Source organism: Uloborus diversus, chromosome 2 (assembly GCF_026930045.1).
Source record: "Uloborus diversus isolate 005 chromosome 2, Udiv.v.3.1, whole genome shotgun sequence".
NCBI lineage: Eukaryota > Metazoa > Arthropoda > Arachnida > Araneae > Uloboridae > Uloborus > Uloborus diversus.
In genome coordinates this window covers 47,858,331-47,879,108 of record NC_072732.1, presented here as the reverse complement: position 1 = coordinate 47,879,108, position 20,778 = coordinate 47,858,331, and the positions used below count along the sequence as shown (strand labels likewise).

The following is a 20,778-nucleotide window of genomic DNA, read 5'->3' as shown; positions in this document are numbered from 1 at the left end:
CTCTGTAGTAAAAACCGCATTACAAAGAAGGGATTGAATGAAGCATCCGACCTGGTTGAATCATGAGGTTTGAGGTGTGACTCGGCCACTTCGGCCTGTAATAATTTATGTTAAGAATATTCATTTTTTCAATTATAATTTTATAAATTATTGTCCTTTTAGTTATACACAACTAAACCATGCAACAAAATCTAGTGGGAAATTATATTTTATTAAAAAGTTTTTGTGCTGAACCCTTGGAACCAGAAACTGCAATAGAATTGATAATATATTCTATTTAACTTGAAAATTCCCAAGAAATAAATAAGTTACGTAAAATTATAATTAGTTAATAATTATATGAACAACTTTAGTTGCTTCAAATGAAGTGCAGTCAAAATATTGCATTCTTGAAACATTTCTAGCTTTGAAACTTGAAAAAAAAAAAAAATAATAAAATAAACGTACTAGTTTTTAAAATCTACCGAGACAGATGTCGTAACAATAAGAACCCCTAAGGAATTTCTTTTAAAGTTATATTTTATTGTTTTGTTAATAGTATAAAATTTCAGTTTTATTTATTTAAATATATTGATGTAGCGGTAAAATTTACTCAATTCCCAGTCTATGATCAAGATTATTAATAATAATCTAGGATTGTAAAATATCCAGAGAATTACAAAAACGTAAATAAAAGATAAATTTTTTACTTTTAGTTTTTATAAACCTAAATATGAGAATAATGCCCCTTCCTTGCGCATAATTTTCATCCAAAACCTAAATATTTCCCCTCTAGATAATTAAATTCATTTACAAAATGAACATTGATATAAGGCTATAAAAGAATAGTGAAAGATATAAAGTTTTGATTTAATTTGCTACTTTAAAGGAAAAGGTTTTGTGGTGTATTATAGGTCAATGTGTGAATTCACGTACATTGTTAATTATACTATTATTTCTTTGAAAGTTGAATAGTACGGCTTATTTGCCATTATCCTTCTAGAAATGAATCAATTTGTTCTTCCTTCTCTTTCAAGGATAAAAACCGATTTAAAAGAAGACATTTTTCTATTCATGTTATTTCTGCTGTTTATAGTAAATGCGAAACGAAAAAAGTAAGTTAAAGAAATAAATAAAAAATATTATAATAGTGCAAAATATATCAAAATAATAACTCCGCTGCTATAAATTAACACTGAAGTTACTGATATTTTTATATCACTATTATCTTGATATATTTCAGATTCTTGATATATCAGTGATCATATGGATATTCAATTTTGTGTTCGATGTTCAGTAGACTCTCGGAATTTCTTTGCATTTTAGGGCAATGCCAAGGGTATTTTGCACTACAAAATACCAGAGGAGGGAGATCCGTTACCTAAGTAAGGTTTTTTTTGTTTTCGAAATTTAAAACTGCTGCTCATGAAATAAGTCGAGCTATTCTCCCTTGAAAATAAAAAGTGAAACTATTGTTATTTTATTGCATTATTTACTAGTATTTTTTCTTGATGCGCTCAACTATTTTATCCGTAGGGGAAAATATTTCACCTGTTTGTATGCTTTGCTTTTAACGGGATTAGATTCACATTTAGAGACTAACTTTTTATTTTCGGTTATCTTTTTGAAACATTAAAAATACGCTTATTTGAGACGGTTTTCGACCGTATTTTTAGCCTTTTGAACGTCAATGTTCCCGAACGGGAACATCAATTAAAAAAAAGAAAAAACTTTATAATAAGTTTCTTGTGAGTATTTTCAAAAAATTACTTTTATCAACAAAAGTAAATTTAATTTTTGAAAAGAAAAACTCTTTCATTAATGCTGTTCCTACAAAAACTACAAAAAACCCGTTTTTATCGATTTTCAGAGTTAAAACTTTTTTAGCTTAATGCTGATAAAAATTCACAGACAATATGTATAGAAATCATGTTGATGAACAAACACGACCGATAAAAATGAGCTATCCATAAACTTCCTTCTTTAAGATAGAAAAAGGGTTTCATTTAACTCCGAAACACGTGCTTGCTGCTTCCTGAAAATTTGTACCTATGAACTTTGTTTTATCTTTTTTTACTTTTCAGCACACGGATATTTATTTAATTCTTACTTTTATTCATTATTTCATTCTTTTTATTTTTGAGCTGCTAGGCTTCCCGTTTCTTTTAACATCACTAAATTAAAAGTTCCCGTTTAAAAAGGGGGGGGGGTGTATAACCCCTTGGTGATTGTTCTGCATTGCATCAATCGTCCCCCCCCCCCCAATAACGAAGAGCCAGCGACGCCCATGACCCCTGCCCATTTATCTTTTTTTTTATTGCCGGGGACGACAGTAGGGGGTCGAGGACATGAATAGGGGTAACTGGACTGGACAACTGTTTGTCATTTATTTCCCTCGGGAATTTTTTGCCACTGGACAGTTTCTTCAGAAGTACTTTACTAATTTTGTTTTTTACTAGTTGAAAAGTTGAAGAGATAAATTTTGATTGAACTTTTCTTGGAGACGTCTTACCTAATCGCCGTTTTACAAATTCATTAATTGATTTTATATTTAAACGATTACGATAGAATGAAATAAAATTTCCTATTACTGAAAACGGCAGAGCAGGGTGAAAACAGTGGTTCATCTCCCGGTGTTCGAGTTCGGGGGTGAATCGAATTTCTGGAGGGGACATGGGGATGTAAATAATTATTCCCTTTCCCAAATTTTCCATTGCAAAGTTCCCCCACTACAGTTTTTTTGCACGCACATGATAAGAACATGACATAGTTCTGTGATAGACAAAGTGGCCCCCAAAAAGTGCATTCCGCGACTAGGATTTCCAATCACAGTTCAGTCCCGCGGGATTTCGGGATTCAAGGAGCAAATCCCACGGGATTGACTTGATTCTACTAAAAAATCAATTTTAATGTCAAATAGAAAAAAATTGTGATTTTTAGGAAGGACTCCTTTTGTAATTGAATGAGTAGTTTTCTCGAATGCCATACACCAATTGTAAAGTCAGATCCCAACTAGAAATTATCGTTTGATGCGCAAAAGTGTGCCTTAAACAAGTCTGTAGCATCCTAACAAAGCATTGCTCGTATGGAATGAGAAAGGATTTTGGCTTAAAAATAATGCGCCTAATGAAAATACGTGCTGTGGCTCCAGTGCAGTTGGTTTTACTGAGATTAAACAATTGTGAACATTTAGCAAAAGATCCACATAAACTTCATCACCTTCTGAAATAGATTTTTCTTTTTTTGTACTTGGTTTTTGTTCAAGAACTGCAAATTTAGGACAAAAACGATGTTTATTGAATATGTGTTTTACTGTACCCAATGTTACTTACATTGAAAATACCCTTGTTGCTTCATTAACATTGGACATTGTATCAGTGCATTTAATTCGTTACAGCAAGGGGTGAGTGTTGTTTGGTTTCGCCAAGTTGCAGTCTCAATAAAAGTCTTTGGATAACTTCGCTAATTTTACCTCTCACTTTAAAGAGACATTCAAAAACTTGAGCAGCTTAACTTACTGCACTGTCATACGAGTCATCCTGTGTTTCCAAGCAACCATCTCACTTAGAAAAGCTTCCCGCCAAACGAGAAAAATAATTTAAAGGATCTATCCATATTTCTGAGGAGTTGAAGGTGGGAGGAGGTTCTAACGGAAGTAGGTATGATGAAAGAGGAGAACAGGGAGGATGATAGTTTGGTAGATATCATGACATTTTAAGGCTGAGGATTTTTTGGGTAGAATGAAGGCTTTCTTTTTTGTGGAGAAGGGTTAAAGGTTTTCTTGGCGGGGAAATTTTTACAACAAGGTTGTTTTTGCTGCGATATTTTTAACGCCTCTTCATTCATGTTTCAAGCACTGAAAATAGGAAATATGCCTAAACCATTTAGTCAAGCGTATTTTGATTCTTCGTATTTTAAATGAAAATGTAGCACCATGGAAAGTGATGGGGAGGGGGGGAGATGAGGGGTTGTAATTTTTAAAATATTTTTATTCAAATGTTTTATTTTTTAAACATCAAATGTCAAACATTTTAAATGGTAAAAATCAAAGTAGTACTCGTCTTCTTTTTTCTTTTGCTGTGCCATCCATACCATTTCAACCTTAGAAGGAGATTGATCACTGTTATGGCCTTCTCTATTTGCATATATTTCACTTCCCCAAACTGAATTTCACTCTTCTTAAGAATGTTTAAGCCTTTAGCGAGGGGGAAGGGGATCTCTGCTAAATCTCTCGGTGGAATAATCATTTTAATCAACGGGAATTTCAAATCACTTTCACTGATGCTTCTTTGTTTTAGTGAAAGCTGTAGACTTCATGTTTAACATTCTATTACAGTATAACTGCGCTGATTGTTATAGTTCCTTATACCCTTTCAGACGGAATTACGAAATACTTAACCAAAACGTTTTATTTGGTAGACAGTGTGTACTATGGTAAAGAGTATCTTATAGACAAAATTTCAAGTTTTTAGAAGAAAAAATTTAAAGAGTTATGACTCGTCCAATAATCCGAACATACATTTTTTAAAAAAATATTTCAGATAAAAAAACGATGAAACATTAAAAAAACTTCATTGTAAAATATTCTTTAAACAATAATAAAACATAATATAAAAATTTGAAATGATTATTCGAAGATTATTTTTTTTTTTTAAATAAGAAAATACACCTTGCTTTTGCGACGAGAATTCGTGGTTGGGAAAATGAGCCAGTTCCAATCTCCCAATCACTATTTCTTAATGTTGTCAATCCCAAAACGAAAAATTCTTGCACAGATAATAATAAGCAGAATGTAAAGAGTGAACTACGAAAAAAAATCGAGTAATTTAATCAAGTAATAAATGATTAGCAGCTGTTTAAAGTTCATGTCCGATATACTGGACGCCACATCTGAAAGGTTTAATTACCAATATGCCTACAAACTGTTGCGATTTTTCAATGAAGTAAAGTTGCAACGAATAAAACTAAATTTCACCAGTAAAACATATTTGAAAGACCCGGAAATAACACATTTTTGCTTTAAAAAAAACGGCTTGATAGCGTGTTGCTTAGAACTCGTATGACTCTCGGACAAAGAGAGATCTGAGGGGAAAAGCTCAGGTGGAGGAGCACTACTTAAAAGCAAATCAATTTACGAACCCTGAGTATTGATGTAAAAAAAGAGCGTGAATTCCCTTGATTATATAGTACGGCTAATCGCATCCTTGAGCAAAATCAGGAAGAAAGTTCCCTTCTCGCTAAATATACACTTTTGCCGTGGATCACGGCGATACTGTGTAGCAATCAAGCTTTTGGAAACTTGTTGGTAACTGCGTATTAAATGCGCATAATCTCTTTGCGGGTTGACCTTTAAGTCCCCATTGTATATTTTGGAGCGGCGGAGTTGAAGTAAAAAAGGACCAAGGAAAGAAAGTGTACTCATACAGGTGGTGGTCACGAAATCAAAAAAAAAAAAAAAAAAAAAAAAAATTAGCTGAAATGTTTATTTCCCTCTAAAAAAAATTGATTGCTTTCAGATTTATTTTGAAACTTTTTTAAATTGCTCTCACAACTGCTTTGGTGTTTTAGTTGCAACCTAATGACCATCGTGTGAACTAATACGAAGTAGCCTTGAGGATCGCGGGATATCCCACAGCTTGAAATGGATTTCTAAATATTAGGTCATGATCGGAAGAAATGATATAACGATCAATAAGAGCCATACCTTACCCGAAATTTGAACATAGTTCATGACGAATGAAAAGAGGCGAACTTTGTCCCGCATGGGGCGCCTTGGCCCTCAAAAGGTGCAAAAAAAAAAAGTGCGAATAAATAAATAAATAAATAAATAAAATAAATAAAAAAGGAATTCAGGCTTGAGGGCGTATAGGCGGGAGAACGCATCGGCTTGTGGGGCGGCGGGCCAGTCCGCCCCTGCGAGAGAACCTTATGCTTCATTAACTGGACACTGGATTATTTTAATTTAATTTTTGAAAGCCATGATTTTGGTTACTAGCAAGGAATACTCATCGGTTTTTGGAGGGGGGGGGGGGGCTTTCCGAGAATTACAACAAGGAATCGAAATCTACTAAAGCTTGACCATGGAGAGAAAGCGGATGACCATGAAGCGAAACTTCATTTGTATTATCTGTAATAGAATCAGCCAGAAAGCTAGGAGTAGTAAGAGACGCGTTCTCGCTATTCCTATCTATTGCAAAATACAGTAAAACCTGTAAAGTTGACTACCCTTGAAAGTTGACCTCTATTTTCAGGTACAGCATCAGATCTATACCATATAATTTAACCGCTATAAGTTGACTACCTGTTTAAGTTGACCACTAAAGTAGCGCACTGCCAATGATCAACTTACACAGGTTTCACTGTAATAGCAAACAATCCAATACAAATGATGTTTCCGCTTCAAGGTCATTCGCAATCTCTCCGTGGCCAAGCTTCACTTCATACTAACATAATACCAAACCAAAGTATAGTATTTGTTGCAACTGAAAAGAGACAAACGTTTGGGCAGGGGTTTTCAGTACCGATATCCCGATCCCAAATCCCGCGGGTTCCCTCATGATATTTAGCGCGACTGATCCCGCTGGATTAAGAGCGAAATCGCTCAAAGTTTGCAATCTCGCAAAGATTATCCATGCAAATGTTTTTCAACTTTTTCTCTCATAATAAAACGAATATTCTCACAAGCATCATCTGAAGTTTGAATCGCCTTCCTCGTGTATCTGCTAGAAGAGCAGGAAAAACTTCGTGTCTCATACGATGAACGGTGAATGAGTATCTTTTTCTGACGATGAGTTGGTCTTCTCATTCGAGGATTCTGTTTTCATACGTTCAGCAGTTGAGAAAATGCGTAAAAATTATAAACGTTTTCTAAAACCATCACTAAAATCTGAAACCCAGAAAATTGCGCCTTAGAAAAAATTGAGACAGCGCATTACATGTTGCAAAACCCTCTGGAGTAGCCCGAATGCAATGTTGGGACACTTCTGTAAGTTTAAGGAATTCACTCAAAACTTACTATAATTGCACAATGCACAACATTTTTCTCCGAAGAAGAAAGTAATGAAAAGTATGACATTATTTATGCTCTTTCCACCTGTAGAAAATGCCTACCGATGAATGTGTCACCGTGAATCAAATATTACAAATGTGGGCGGTATCTTGATAATTATATTAAATGAATTAGCTGGGAAACCTGCAATATATTCGGCACTAGTCTAAAAGAGGCAACAGAAACTCGGATGAAACACAGGATGACTCGCATGACAGTGTAGACAGTATGTTAAACTACTCAAGTTTTAAAATGTCCCTTTAAAGTGAGAAGTAAATTTAGAGAAGTTATTTAAAACCTTTTACTGAGATTGCGACTTGGTGATACCAATCAGCATTCACTTCCAGCTGTAATGAATCAACTACTCTGATCAATGACTAGTTTAATGACGCAACAAGGGAAGGATATTCATTGCAACTTAAATTGGATACAGAAATACACAAATCAAATGGATATTGTTTCGGTCTGAAATTTGCAGTTCTTGAGCAAAAACCAAACATGTGACCACCAAAAGAAAAGAAAATCTATTTTAGAATGTGATAAGGTTTATGGGGATCGCTTGCTAAATGTTCACAATTATTTAATCTCGGTGAAACTAACTACAATGGAACCACAACAAGCATTTTCCTCAAGCGCATTATTTTTTGAGCTAAGATCCCTTCCCATGCTATTGGACTTTTTTAGGGCACACTTTAGCGTACCAAACGATAGTCACTGTTTGGGATCTAACTTTGTTGTACACTTCAACTGGTGTACAGAATTTGAGGAAGCTACTAATTCAAGTAACAAAAGCAGTCCTTTCTAAAAAGCACAACCTTTTCTATTTGACATAAAAATTTAACTTTTCAAAAAATAAAGTCAATCGCACAGGATCCCGCGGAATTAGCTCATTACAATCCCAAAATCTCGCGGGATTGACTTCGGGTAATTTTTTTTTTTCGTGTAATATTTTACTGTAAACCTAAGATGTATACAACGTTAGAAGTTCAATTTAAAAATCAAATTATCCAATAGTTGCGATTTCTAAAGTGGGATTACTTAAAAATCCCATTTTAAAAAAATGAAAAGGATTAATTTGTTCCCCTTTAATATTTAACACATAGAAGTTGATCAAATCTTGCGCTTTCAATTTTCAAAGCTGTAATTTGGGAGCAAAAAAAAAAAAAAATTTGCTATGTCAAAAAACTTTTTTGAGAGAGGGCGCCCCCCCCCCTCCCGGGTGACACCCATCTGGTGGGTGATACCTCATCTCAATTTCAGAGTCTATAAAAATTGAAAAACTTTAACTCTGAAAATTTTCCCCAATAATAAATCTTAAACTTCATATTAAAAATTTCAACGAAAATATTGCACTATACTGCGAGGAGAGGTCGGGTACATGTACGTCTGGAGCAAATTTTACACCAAATGGGGCGGTATACAGCTTTGTGCGAATAGCTTTTACTATAGTTACATTTCATGGTTCAATTTTAATTTTAATTTTATTGGCAGCTTAAGAATTAACCTTAATATGAAGAGTTTAAGAGTTTATAATTAACTACAATTATTGAGTGTTGTAACCAATAAATCATGTACTGATTTTATTTTGTACTTTTTAGGGATAACCGAGCTTTCTTACATAAAGTCTTTAGATTTAAAAAAACGATTTTATTTTACCACATCTCTTGGATTTGCGCTTTCGTATCAACACTAATTTGAATTTACCAAGCACAGTCAGAAGTTTCCCGACTTGCTCAAGCGATACATTCCTTTTACTATTTTATAACTTTGATCGAGATAAAAAATATTTTATAATTCTTATATTAAAATGATTACTTAGAAAATGTTAAGCGACAAAACCGTTTGTTGACATTTGTTATCAGTTTAAAAAAATAAGCAAACTAGGAACCTGCGGCGTAGGTAGCTGTTATAGAAAGTTCGATAAACAATCAAGCCAGCTGGTTGCCAGAATGACAGTTATTTTCTTATTAGTAGACCTTTATACATATAGTCAAATTAATTGGTATTCCGTTTTTTAAAAATTGCAAGGAGAGTCAGCGAAAATTAAAGAAAAAAAGAAACCCGGAGTCGGAGTCGACATGTTTTCGAACGACTCCGACTCCTTTACCCCAAAATCAGTCCGACTCCGACTCCACAGCCCTGTTACTAACCTTCGAAAAATGTAGGAGCATGCAAATTTTGTTAGTTGAATGTTTTTCCCGTTTATACGGACAAAGCCAAAATTAAGGTTTAAAGAAGGGCAGATAGAGGATGGTTTTCAGAGTAACCTCCCCTTGTTTTTTAGAGCAAACATGCTCTAAATATAGGGAACGGCTGCTGCCTCCTCCCCCACGCTTGTGTTCGTTAGTATAATGAATAAAATCCTGCAATATCTACACTTATTTTTAATCGAATATGTGTCCCTAAAGTCACCTGAGTTAATATGGTCGAACATTTTCTTGATCGCTCTTGGTAACTCATTTTCTTTGAAAAGTAGATTTATTTTCAAAGCAGATAAATACAAATAGATGATGAAAATTTTTCCCTGAACACTTTGGTATGCAACGTTTCGTTGTTTACCACGGAAATGTCGATTTTCACAGGTTGTCAAGTGGCAGTTCATATACCTTTCACGTACATCTTTTCCAAAAAAAGAGAAAAAAGTCTGTTTACTTCTCTTGGCCATCTGGCAACCTGAATCTCAGTGAGAAAACGAAATTCCATCGAGTTTCTCCGTTTTCATCCAACATCCCACCCACCCTCCTCTTCTCCCTCAATGCCACTTTTTTAGATGCTCCTCCAACCGTCGTTTCTGTCCGTCTTCCTTAATTCTAGAAGATTCACACAGTTCCTCCTTCTATTGAGGCCTGAGTGAGTGCATTATTTAAAAGCCACTGATAGAACCACTAGTTACTGAAACACTTCCGATCAGACAGTTGACGTTATTTATTTCATTTGAAAATTAAAAAGATAGGAATGTAGGGGAATGTGTAGGGTAAAGTGAAACGGTTAAGCAAACTTATATTTTTCGAAATGAAGAAATTGTAAATTTGTTTTCAAAATTGCAGCACATAAGAGTGAACCACGTATTTTATAATAAAACTTGTGTTGATTATTATTTATTATTATTGTTTTTTTCTTTTTTTTTTTCTGGCAGTAAATTTGTGCTTTCAAAAACAAATGTAAAAAGTTGTTAACACTTTGCCTCATATGGGGAAGAAAGCGATAGTTGAAATGTGTTTCTGATGAAATATTTTCCATTTAATCAATGATAATTAGATGAATGAATGGATGAACCAACAACAAAACAATGAATGAATAAATAAAGAAACAGTTAACTAATTAATAAATAAAATATTGAATTACGCAATGAATGAATGAATGAATACTTAAGTGATGGAATAATTTAAGGAATGCAACTGAATTAACTGTTCCCTTTGCTCCGCATACACTTGACGAATGTATTCAGCATTTAAAATCAAATCCTGCCGAATATTAAAGAAATAAATACTGCACTTTAATATCAGTACATCTCAATTAATATTTGAACTATTATTAACAAGGGTTTTGTCCTTTCAAAATAACAAAAATCATTTTCGACGCACTACAATGTATTACAACATGAATATCTAATTGTCACGTATCTTGATTTTTATGGATATACTGAAAACAACATGTTTAACTATATAGTTAAAATCTGACCGATAGATGGCGCTGTAAACGGTGATAAATGTTTTACCATTTCGCTTTACCCCGCTATTCTGCTTTTCTCAGTGTTCCCGTAAAATAAAAGTGTTGTGAGATAAAAGTAACTTCATGAATTGAAGGTGAACAAATTTTGTATGATTCTTATGATTTAAACACGATAAACTTAATGCATTCTTTTTTTTTTTTTTTTTTTTGTCTCAGGTATTTGACAAGTTGGAGTTTCAAGATTTCTTGTTCACCTACTTCATTCTTTAACCTTCATTGCTGTCTTTTTCTTTTTCGTGTTTATAATCTTCTATTTAAGTTTTTAATTATGCAAATTGAGATGCTTAAGGAGGGGGAGTAGAGTGGGGCATTTCAGTCTCTTTGAAGGAAAAAAAATAAAGAGAGAGAGATCGTGTGTGTGTGTATTGTGTATATCACTGGGTGATTAACTGTCGTGAATGCAAATCTTGCAGAATTATACCCCGCAACGCTTGATATATATTACTAAAATGCGCGTTCGGAGCTCGGATGGGAGATAACGGAAGGTCACTGTGACCTTCCAAAAATTTTCTTATTCAGCAAATTTCGCCTTAGCAACTTTTGCCTGACGATTCGACAAGATTATTATTATTCGGCAAAATTTGGTGATCCATTCGGCAAAATTATCATCGTTCGGCAAATTTTGTCTGACGAATCGGCAAAATTATGATCATTCGGCTAAATTTGGAGTTTTATTGAGAAAATCGAGAGTTTCTGCCCTCCCAAAAATTTAACTTCGGGGCGCCCCTATGCACATTATTAAAGTAACAGAGTCATTCTCATAAGAATGGTCATTTTAAGCTCAAAAAATTCTGAAAAATAAAGCGGATAAAAACCGTCGAAACATTTTTTACGGATAGATTTATGCAATGTTTTGAAAAAAATATATTATGTCCTGTAAAATGTTTACAATATTTTAATAAATAAATTAGTCTGGAGCGTTAAAAAGTTAGTGTGCATTCAGTGAAAATACTCAGAATAATTATCAAATAAGAAAAATAAATAAGTAATGTGTGAGGAAATGACAAATTTACTACAGTGAAGCCCCATTTATACGTTTTTGAAGGGACTTTATGAAAAAAGCGTACACATGAAAAAACGTATAAAAGGTATAGGTTAATGTGTATTAGTCTCTGCAGGGACCAATTTAAAAAACGTATAAAAGAGAAACGTATAAATGGTGCTTCATTGTATATGGTTAACACACCAGTCACAAGAACGAGAGAGAGAGAGAGGGCGAAACTGCAGTATTTGGATGGCATAACCGGGCTGTCCGTACATTACCTTTAATTTAGCTCTAACCCTAGTATTTTGGTACAAAAGACTTGCATAAAGTGCACTATAAAACTAAATATATAAATTTACTTTTATTATATTAACAATTTATTATAATAATTGTTAAAATACTCTGAAAAATATTTAAATCCCTAAAATAATGCGTAAGTCTTAAAACGTTCATAAATTATAACGAGGAAATGAAAATGACTCTTTTTGGAATTTCCCAGTAGCTATTTAGAGAATAAAGTAGTTCAGAAGTAAAAAAACTGCTGCGAGTAGATTTATATTCACTCAATAAATCAATATTTTACTGAGTTTAATTGAAATGAATAATGGAAAGAAAAATTACCAAAACTTCTAGCGATCACGTAAGGAATTTCTCCGGCTGGCCATTTCATGTGGTTATCTCTTATAGCGTTCCGTCCCTAAAAGAAAATTGGGGGGGGGGTAATCAAAATCAGTAGGGGAATAAATAAAACATAATACATTAAATATGATTGACTATTAAAGTAAAATTTAGATAAAAGACGTATTAATATTAAAACAAACAGTGACTTAGAAACATTTTCGGTTAGCTTTCGGCAACAAAAATGATATCAGTGTATAAATTAGGCCCAAAACAAAATTTGGTTGTATTCTGACCATTAGTGCAAAAATATTCACCAAGAGGTCATCATTTTTAAGTTGCTACTTTACTTTACAGGTTGTTAATGAAGCAATGAAAACAAACCCCGGTGTACTTTACTCCCAACGACACAGTGGCTTTGTTAAAAAAATTTTACGCGCAAAATAAAAAAATAAAAAAAATAAAAAAAACTACTAAATATTTTAAGCTGAAATTTTGGATAACCCAAGTAAACTTCATCCTAAATATTTCTTTTTTTATTTTTTTTCAATGTTGTGAAAAAGCATAATATAATAATCAATGTAAAACATGAATGTCCCAGAGGAAGACTTCAAGAATAATTTCATACTTCAATAAATTTTGGGTTCTTAATGTCTCCCTCAAAGTGCCCGGATAAATGCAGAGGATCCAATCCCGGAGCTGGTGCAAAATCCTTATCTATAAATAAAAAAGGAGTTTTGTTAGAAAATATAATTTTAATAGGGGAAGGTTGCCGTCAATGAACCACATAACACTTTTGACTATCTCTAGCCCCAAGACAAAGGAATGGTTCACCACTGTTTATCTCCAAGTTTTTAATTTTGTCACTTACGTCCCCTTTGCTTCTCACTGTCTCAGATGATGATTTAACCCATAAGTACAAGTATAATGCTAGACCGGTGCACAGTGCACCGATCAGTTCTAGAATGCATAATTTATTAATCCAACTCACCTGATATTTTTTGACCCGCTTCAAAGTCTTCTGGTGTCAGAGGAAGACCTTGGAAAAGCAACAGACATAGACACTAGCATTAAATCTAAATAAAATTATCTAAAATGCTTGAAATTATTTATTTTAGAAATTGTGGAGTTGTTAAGAAAGTACCTAGTTCCTCCGGGTTTTCTACTTCAGCATTTCCACAGTCTTGAGTTTTCTGTAAAATAGAGAGGATAACAATCTAAAATGCAGAAAATCAACACTGGATGTACAACTACGTAAAGAATGGTTTACTTCATGTAGGGGAAAAAACTGAATTCTTCGTTGATAGATTGAACCTTTCGTCATCGTCAAGGTTCATGTTTTATTTCATTTTTCTAACCAGCAACCCAATTAACATTTTAAAGCTTTTCAACAAAATAAGATAGAGTATAGCTAATTGTACGTAGGAGCACTTCGGCCCAGTCATATTATTTTTAAAAATGTCCGTTACATAGTGTTGTCCGTTAAAGCAAGTGTGTGCCATGTTCGAGAACCGTGGTGCCTGACCAGTAAAGCGTTGGACTCGTAACCGAAGAGCCAGCCTGTAGAAAATCTACCGTGTTCGTTAATGGTGACCGGGGCACGTTAAATGTCTTGGTCACAAAGTCCTCCAAGTGAATCAATACCTCCGGGGGGTGCTGGACCCGGAACTGCTAAGCTTATGGTCCAGATCAAAAAACAGAGCGGTCTCCTCAGGTCCCCATTCAACCTGTTAAACCACAAATATTGGTACGTACGGGGGACCCTGCAGTGTGACGTAATAGGGGAGGGTGGCCCAAAGCGGGTGGGTCGCACAAAAACGGGTAGGCGTTCATATGCCGCCGCATGTATGCAAGCTGCGATGTTTGCGTATGTCGTGTTTTCCCGAACACTCCCGAGTTTCAATCAGTCACAGCGAAGCAGCAGTAGCAGTGAAGCGGCATGGCCAGGCTTAAAATAAGGAAAATGATACATATCTAAAAAAAACTAAAGGTATCTTACTTGTGATTAATCAAAGACCAGTTTATTTTTTAAATATTAATAATATTTCGTTATTCTGGCACCATCCACCTATAAACTACGATGGTCATTTCGTTTGTTTCTTTCTAAATTTAAGGTTATAATTATTGAAATGAAAAACGTGTCTTCGGTCTAAGTGCGTAGGGCAAAGCTGGTATAACATTTAACCATATATTTATTTATAATTTCTTGACACATGTGCTGTCTTAAATTTTCTATTTCAATGGGATAGGTACAACATTATAAAGTTATTTTTTATGATGGCAATTAGTAAGTCTATTAATTTAATCAGTCAATTCTTTATGTTCTGTAAACAAATGTGCTGACTTAGATTTTCAATTTAAATTGGAAAAGTATAAATTTTTAAGGCAGTTAGCTAGGTCAATTAATTTAATCATTTATAACTTCATATTTGATTGGCAAATGTACTAAGTCCTAATTTGTTAAGCTTGCCCGCTGTACGCAACCGGCTTACCCGCTTTAGGCCCCCTGGTAGGGCAAAGCGTGTGTTTCAAGTGTTTGTAATGTTTGATAATAAATAAATATTGGGTTTGAAATAATGCAAAAATCACTTTTTTATTTTGAACTTCAAGAACCCTGCTAGGAAATAAAACCGAAACTGTTGCGATAAAAATCCCAAAACTACAACTTTCGAGCGTTCTTCGTTAACCTATCCGCTTCGGGGGCCTCCCTCCCCTATGCTATATTCGCACATCTTCCTTCTGCTAAATATCCTTGAACAAGAAGTCCCGAATGGAACTAAACTAGCCGAATAACCCATAAGTAGGCTTGCCAGACGTCCCGGTTTGACCGTAGTAGTAGTCGTTGGGTAGACCAACCAGTGAATGAACAGCTAAGCACAATTTCATTTTTAAAAAATCCTAGTAATTTTAAATTCTATACTATACAGATCGTGATAGTTAAAATATTTTAATTGATCTATGTAAATATCTCAAAAAAATCCCGGGAACCTAAATGGTACCGCTTCCGACTTTTTTAGGTGTTTAAAGAAAAAATGGCACAATGACTCAGTGAATGAACACCTCCAACCAGTAAATGAACACAAATTGGTTCAGTGAATGAACATGATAAATTTTGATTCAAAAATAAACTAAGTTTCTTTGAGATCTATCTATCTATCTATATAACTATCTATATCTATTTATCTAGCTCTCTATTTATATAACTATCTATATCTATTTATCTAGCTCTCTATTTATATAACTATCTATATCTATTTATCTATCCATATCTATCGTTTTATATCTCAATCCATCTATCTATATATCTTTCTATTTTTCTATCTACTAATCTAGTTACCTATTTTTTGACATATCTATGTCTCCATCTGTCTATCTACATATATATCGGTTGATCTAAAAACATATTTTTCTATGTACACATCTATCGGTCTATCTCTTTGTCTATTTACCTATTTATCTAAGCACTTATCTATTTTTCTATCTATCGATCTATCTACTTATCTATATCTAGCCACTATATATTTATCTATCTATCTATATATCTACTTATCTATCTATCTATCTATCTACCTGCTTATCTACATGTCAATCTATTTACCTGTCTATCTACCAGTCTACCTTTCTATCTACCTATCTATGTATCTATTTATCAGTCTCTCTACTTATCTATCTATTGCTATATCAGTCTCTCTATCTACCTATCTATCTATCTATTAACCACTACCTATATATTTATCTATCAATAAATCTATCGATCTATCAATCTACCTACCTATTCCATCTCTATATTTATCTACATATATATATCTGTTTACCTCTTACTTATAATATATCTATCTCTATATCTTCCTCTATCTATTTATCTATCTGTCTATATGCAAGCATACATACATATCTACCTATCTATTCTCTCTCTTTGTATATATATTTCTATTTCTCTATCTTTCTATATACCTTCCTATCTATCAAGGGAGATAAAGCTATAGCTAGATAGATGTAAATAGGTAGATATATAGTTAGATTGATAGATAAGTAGATAGGTACATGCAGATAGGTAGAAGTCTAGATAGACAGACTGAGAGAGAGACAGACAGATAGATAGATATGTAGGTAGGTAGGGTAAAATACAGATTGAGATATAGATAGATAAAACATAAAACTCAGTAAAAAGTGCACTGTTTGCGAAAAAAAATAAAGAAATTATAAAATATATAATGAAATAAATAAATAAGCACATAAAACTATCTGCATTACAAAAAGTACGAAAACGAAAATATCTCAAAGAAACTTCAAATTTATTTTTAAATCAAAAGAAATTTTGCCAGTGTTCACTCACTGGGTTTTCGCATTTTTTCGTACCCAATGACTGAACACCTCTCTACGTGAAAATCTACGTATTCTGTATTGACTGAAACAATTTAAATTCATAGCCTAAATATGTATGCTTAATTTTTCTTTCGTAGAGTTGAAAAATAAAATTTATTAATAAAAATAATATGTATTTATGAAAATAATTGATAGCACGAAACCAGTCTTATTATTTTGAAAGAGAAAAAGAACGATTCACGGCAGTAAAAATTTCAAATTTTTTTCAGGAAAAAAATGCGTATTCAAATTAACCAATCAGGTGTCAGATAGCTTAGAATATCAATAAAGAACGCTTTTGTAGTGAATTTATTTAGAAAAAAATTTGCAAACTTACTTTTTTAAAAAAGACGTACTGTTCATTCACTGGTCGGTCTACCCTAGGCCAAATCTTTTCTTTTGAGTTCAGTAAAACGTCTTTTTCTCTTAAAAGTATATTATTTGAATAGTCATCCAGAAAATGAAAGCAACTTTTTCGAAAATTTTCAGTATCTCAAAGCTTAACCAGCAATAAAATTTTAGGTTGTCAGCCGCGGAAAAAAGTAGGTAGCTGAATCGACTACTTCTCACGTAATCTTGCAACACTGCGTGCACTAAAAAGCACTATTGAAAAAACTGTATTGTTTTGAGAACTACTGTCTATGAGGCATTCAGAGCTAAAGTAGATCAAGGGGCTCATTCAACTCAATTAGATCGAATCAAAATACGATCAGTTTTATCTTCCAGTATCAGTTGCACTTCCCTTGCCACTCCCAGAGGGAAATTTCTCGCCTACCCTACAGGTAGATAGAATTCGATCGAATACAACAAAATTTAGTTGGACGCACTCCTTTAAATCCACTTTAGATCAGAATGCCTGATATATTCAAACCTACACTATTAAACCGTTTTACCTCAACATCTGAAGTTTATAAATGAAACAACTCACCACATTCTCAAAAAACTTCTCCTTAAACGATTCTTTTGGTAATTCCAGATTAAGAATTCTATCCACTCGCCAATTACCAAAAATATTAGGATCTCTTTTCACTTCAGCTCTCACTTCAAAAACTACACAACTTAACATCCAAGTGCATACGATACAAATCATTTTTAGTTTCTTCTTTGCGGATACAATCACTTAAAATCAATCGCCCCAGCAATCCCCCTCTCGTTTATATAAAGTCTGTTTCTTCCGTAAATAATCCCCTATAATTAATCATTACAGGTGTTAATTAAGCGACTTGGTGATTTAATTTCCTGCATTGTAGACGGCCCTGCCGGCGTTATCATTCATTAAATGACAAGACACCCTTTGAACTTGCTTTAAGGGAGTGGAGATTTGACGTCAAAGTTGAGGAATTACTGCTTTATTCTGTGTTCCAAGTACCTTGATGTCACACATATTCAAAATAAGGTTGATAACCTTAATGCTGTTTCATCTAGACAGTGTCTCAAGCACTAAAAAAATGAATACAGACTCGCCAACTCTCCATGGGCGCTCATATGCAAAATTTTAAGGGGAGGGGGCTCACATATTTTCCTCATGGTTTAGCATGATATCTGCAACATAAAAACTGATTTCAGTGCAGATTAGAGTCATTAAAATTTGACATTTTTAATAAGTTATTCATTAATGACTGGAGAAGAAATGTTTTAAATTTTTGCAAAGAAAAAAGTACTAAAAGCAAGGAAGTTCTAATTTCTAAGGGGAAGAGGGGAGAGGAGCTCAAGCCCCCCCCCCTCCACCCATATGGGTACCTATGCAACTCTCCTGCTACAGTGTTTAATTTGTAGCCTCCTGCCATCGTCGTGCTACCAAAGAAGTTTTTTCTGCTTTTTAAGAAATTAAAAGAGTTGCAGCATTCATTGACTGTCAAGAGTAGTTTTCTTAGTTTCGCCTTCATTTCAGCAGTGAAAAATTAGAAAACCTAATTATTATTAGAGCTAAGGAATGAGATGTTTGTTTCACCAAAAATTTGGACAGTATACTTTTGAAAAATGATAAGTTAGATATTGTAGCAACTTTACACAAACATCTATGCTTTTTTCAGTTTTTGTTTTTATCGGGACTGCTGTTTAATAACAAATTTTTCTAATGTAGAAAACAAAGCAATTCTGTTAACATAAGAAAAACATAAAATTCGTTTTTTAAACTGGTAGGCATGGCGTTTCAGTAAATTGCAGCATTTTACTTTTTGTTTTTTACAGGAATTTCTTTTCAAGTCGAGCGCTATTTTTCCCTAATGCAAGTCAACAGAAATAGACCTAACAAAAAATGAATTCCCAAAACTAAAATTTCCTTCGAACTGACATAAGGGTTAACTGCTGTATTGTATTTTTCATTCATCCGTTATTATGCAACTAATATACTTACCCTATCAAAAAGGGAAATGGAATGAGAGAAAGAAAGAAATCTAAAAGTGGAAAAGTAAAGTTGTAAATCTTTCAGTTGGTACCATTTCTCATCACAGCTGGATAATATTGATAACTTATTTTGAATTGAGTTTTCATTCGTTGTATTTTTTTTGACAGTCATCTGTTTTTTTTTTAATTTAATTATTATTATTATTATTATTATTATTATTTTCAATTTTAAGCAGCATTAGTATGTGAATAAATTAACTGAAACTCTTCAATCAGTTGTAACTGTTTTTCCTCCAAAATCTCGGGCGTTTAATATTTATTGTTGGTGCTGTCTTTCATATACGATTTTACGGCTACTATTTCATTCTAAAATAAATTCCACATAAACTTTTCAATGTTTAACTGCATTTCATTTCTGTATGTTTAAATGCTTTTGAATGTTTCGTGTTTGATGATGTTGAACGATCCTTTTCAATTTCGTTCTTCTGTTGGTCAACCGAATTTCATCATCTGTCTCTATTTAGGGGGCGTAGAAGAATTCCAAGGGAGGCGTAAGTGTATGAATGTGAAAATAAAAATGTTTTAAACAGTAAGTTACCGCCCCTAAGCCAGGGCTAGAGCAGAACTACATGTAATGCACCAACAGCCTGGTTTTCCTATCCAGAGACTGCAGTTTCGTCCTTGTTGTGAAGTCAAGTCTTTTCAAAAATTTGCCATTTCCTTTGTACCAGAAGATGAGAAAATCAGAATTTCTATCAATAAGTTTCAAAGAGATTTTAAAATATACTTCAATCAGCAAAAATAGTCTTCTTCAGAGAAATCTAGAGTTGTGGATTACTTATTGTATGTGTGGACAACAGTAGTAGTAAGTTTTCAACAGTATCTTTTTTTTTCCCCTTCCTTTAATGTCCAAAAAAAAAAAAAATGCAAAATCATTCCATTAGAAATATTTTTTATACTATTCTTCAAATTATTGTTCTTAATATTTAGTACACTTTCATTCAAAGGTGTTTTTCTTTTTATTCATTCATTTATTTATTTATTTATTTTTGCGAAGTCTGAAACGGAGGTTCTTGCACAACTCTTTTCCAAAGTAAACAACTTTTTAGCGATTAATTATAGATGCAAATCCTTTGAGGGTCCAGTATTGATTGTTCTGAAAAGTTTTTGGCCTTTTTAAAGCTTAAATGAGATTTAAAGAAAACTTGTATTTTCTGTAAAACAAACTTTATTTTTTAATTTCAAAACAACCAAAAACACCCTTCCACTTTTTTCTACATAGCAAGAGAATGATTTAAATATGCTACAAAAAAAAAAAAAAAATTGATGCAGATCGTAGTAGGTACTCCAGATATATGACTTATTTAATCTCCCAATTGAAAAAACATAAAAACTGACTTTAGATAAAGAGTGGCAACGCCCAACTGTTCATAGAATACTTTCTGTAATTCACAGTAAAAGAGAAAAATATTAGCTTGAAATTGATACCAAATTCAGCTTAATTGGTTGAAAAATAAAGAAATTAGAGAGATTTTCTGAATTCATGCCAAACCGGTGTCTCTGAAAAATGATCAAAAATCGAATTTTTGAAAAAAATCTCCAAAACGCAATTTTCATTCAAAAAATTAAAAAAAAAAATTAATTTGGGCTTTTTTTATAGATATATATTAGTAAAAAAATAATGGACGAAATCGGAGACATGACG

The 20,778-nt window shown here is 33.2% G+C and overlaps 1 protein-coding gene across 1 annotated transcript in view; it reads right to left on the bottom strand.

Moving 5' to 3' along the window:
* LOC129216300 (zinc metalloproteinase nas-15-like) overlaps positions 1-17,817 on the bottom strand; it is a 46,559-nt gene extending 28,742 nt beyond the window's left edge. Inside the window, exons 1-5 of the mRNA XM_054850510.1 lie at positions 17,656-17,817; positions 13,507-13,555; positions 13,354-13,401; positions 12,991-13,079; positions 12,366-12,441 (exon numbers count right to left, since the gene is read on the bottom strand). Coding sequence (XP_054706485.1) covers positions 12,366-12,441; positions 12,991-13,079; positions 13,354-13,401; positions 13,507-13,555; positions 17,656-17,817 — 424 coding nt within the window. The remainder of the gene's footprint in view (positions 1-12,365; positions 12,442-12,990; positions 13,080-13,353; positions 13,402-13,506; positions 13,556-17,655) is intronic.
* Positions 17,818-20,778: the final 2,961 nt, after the last annotated feature.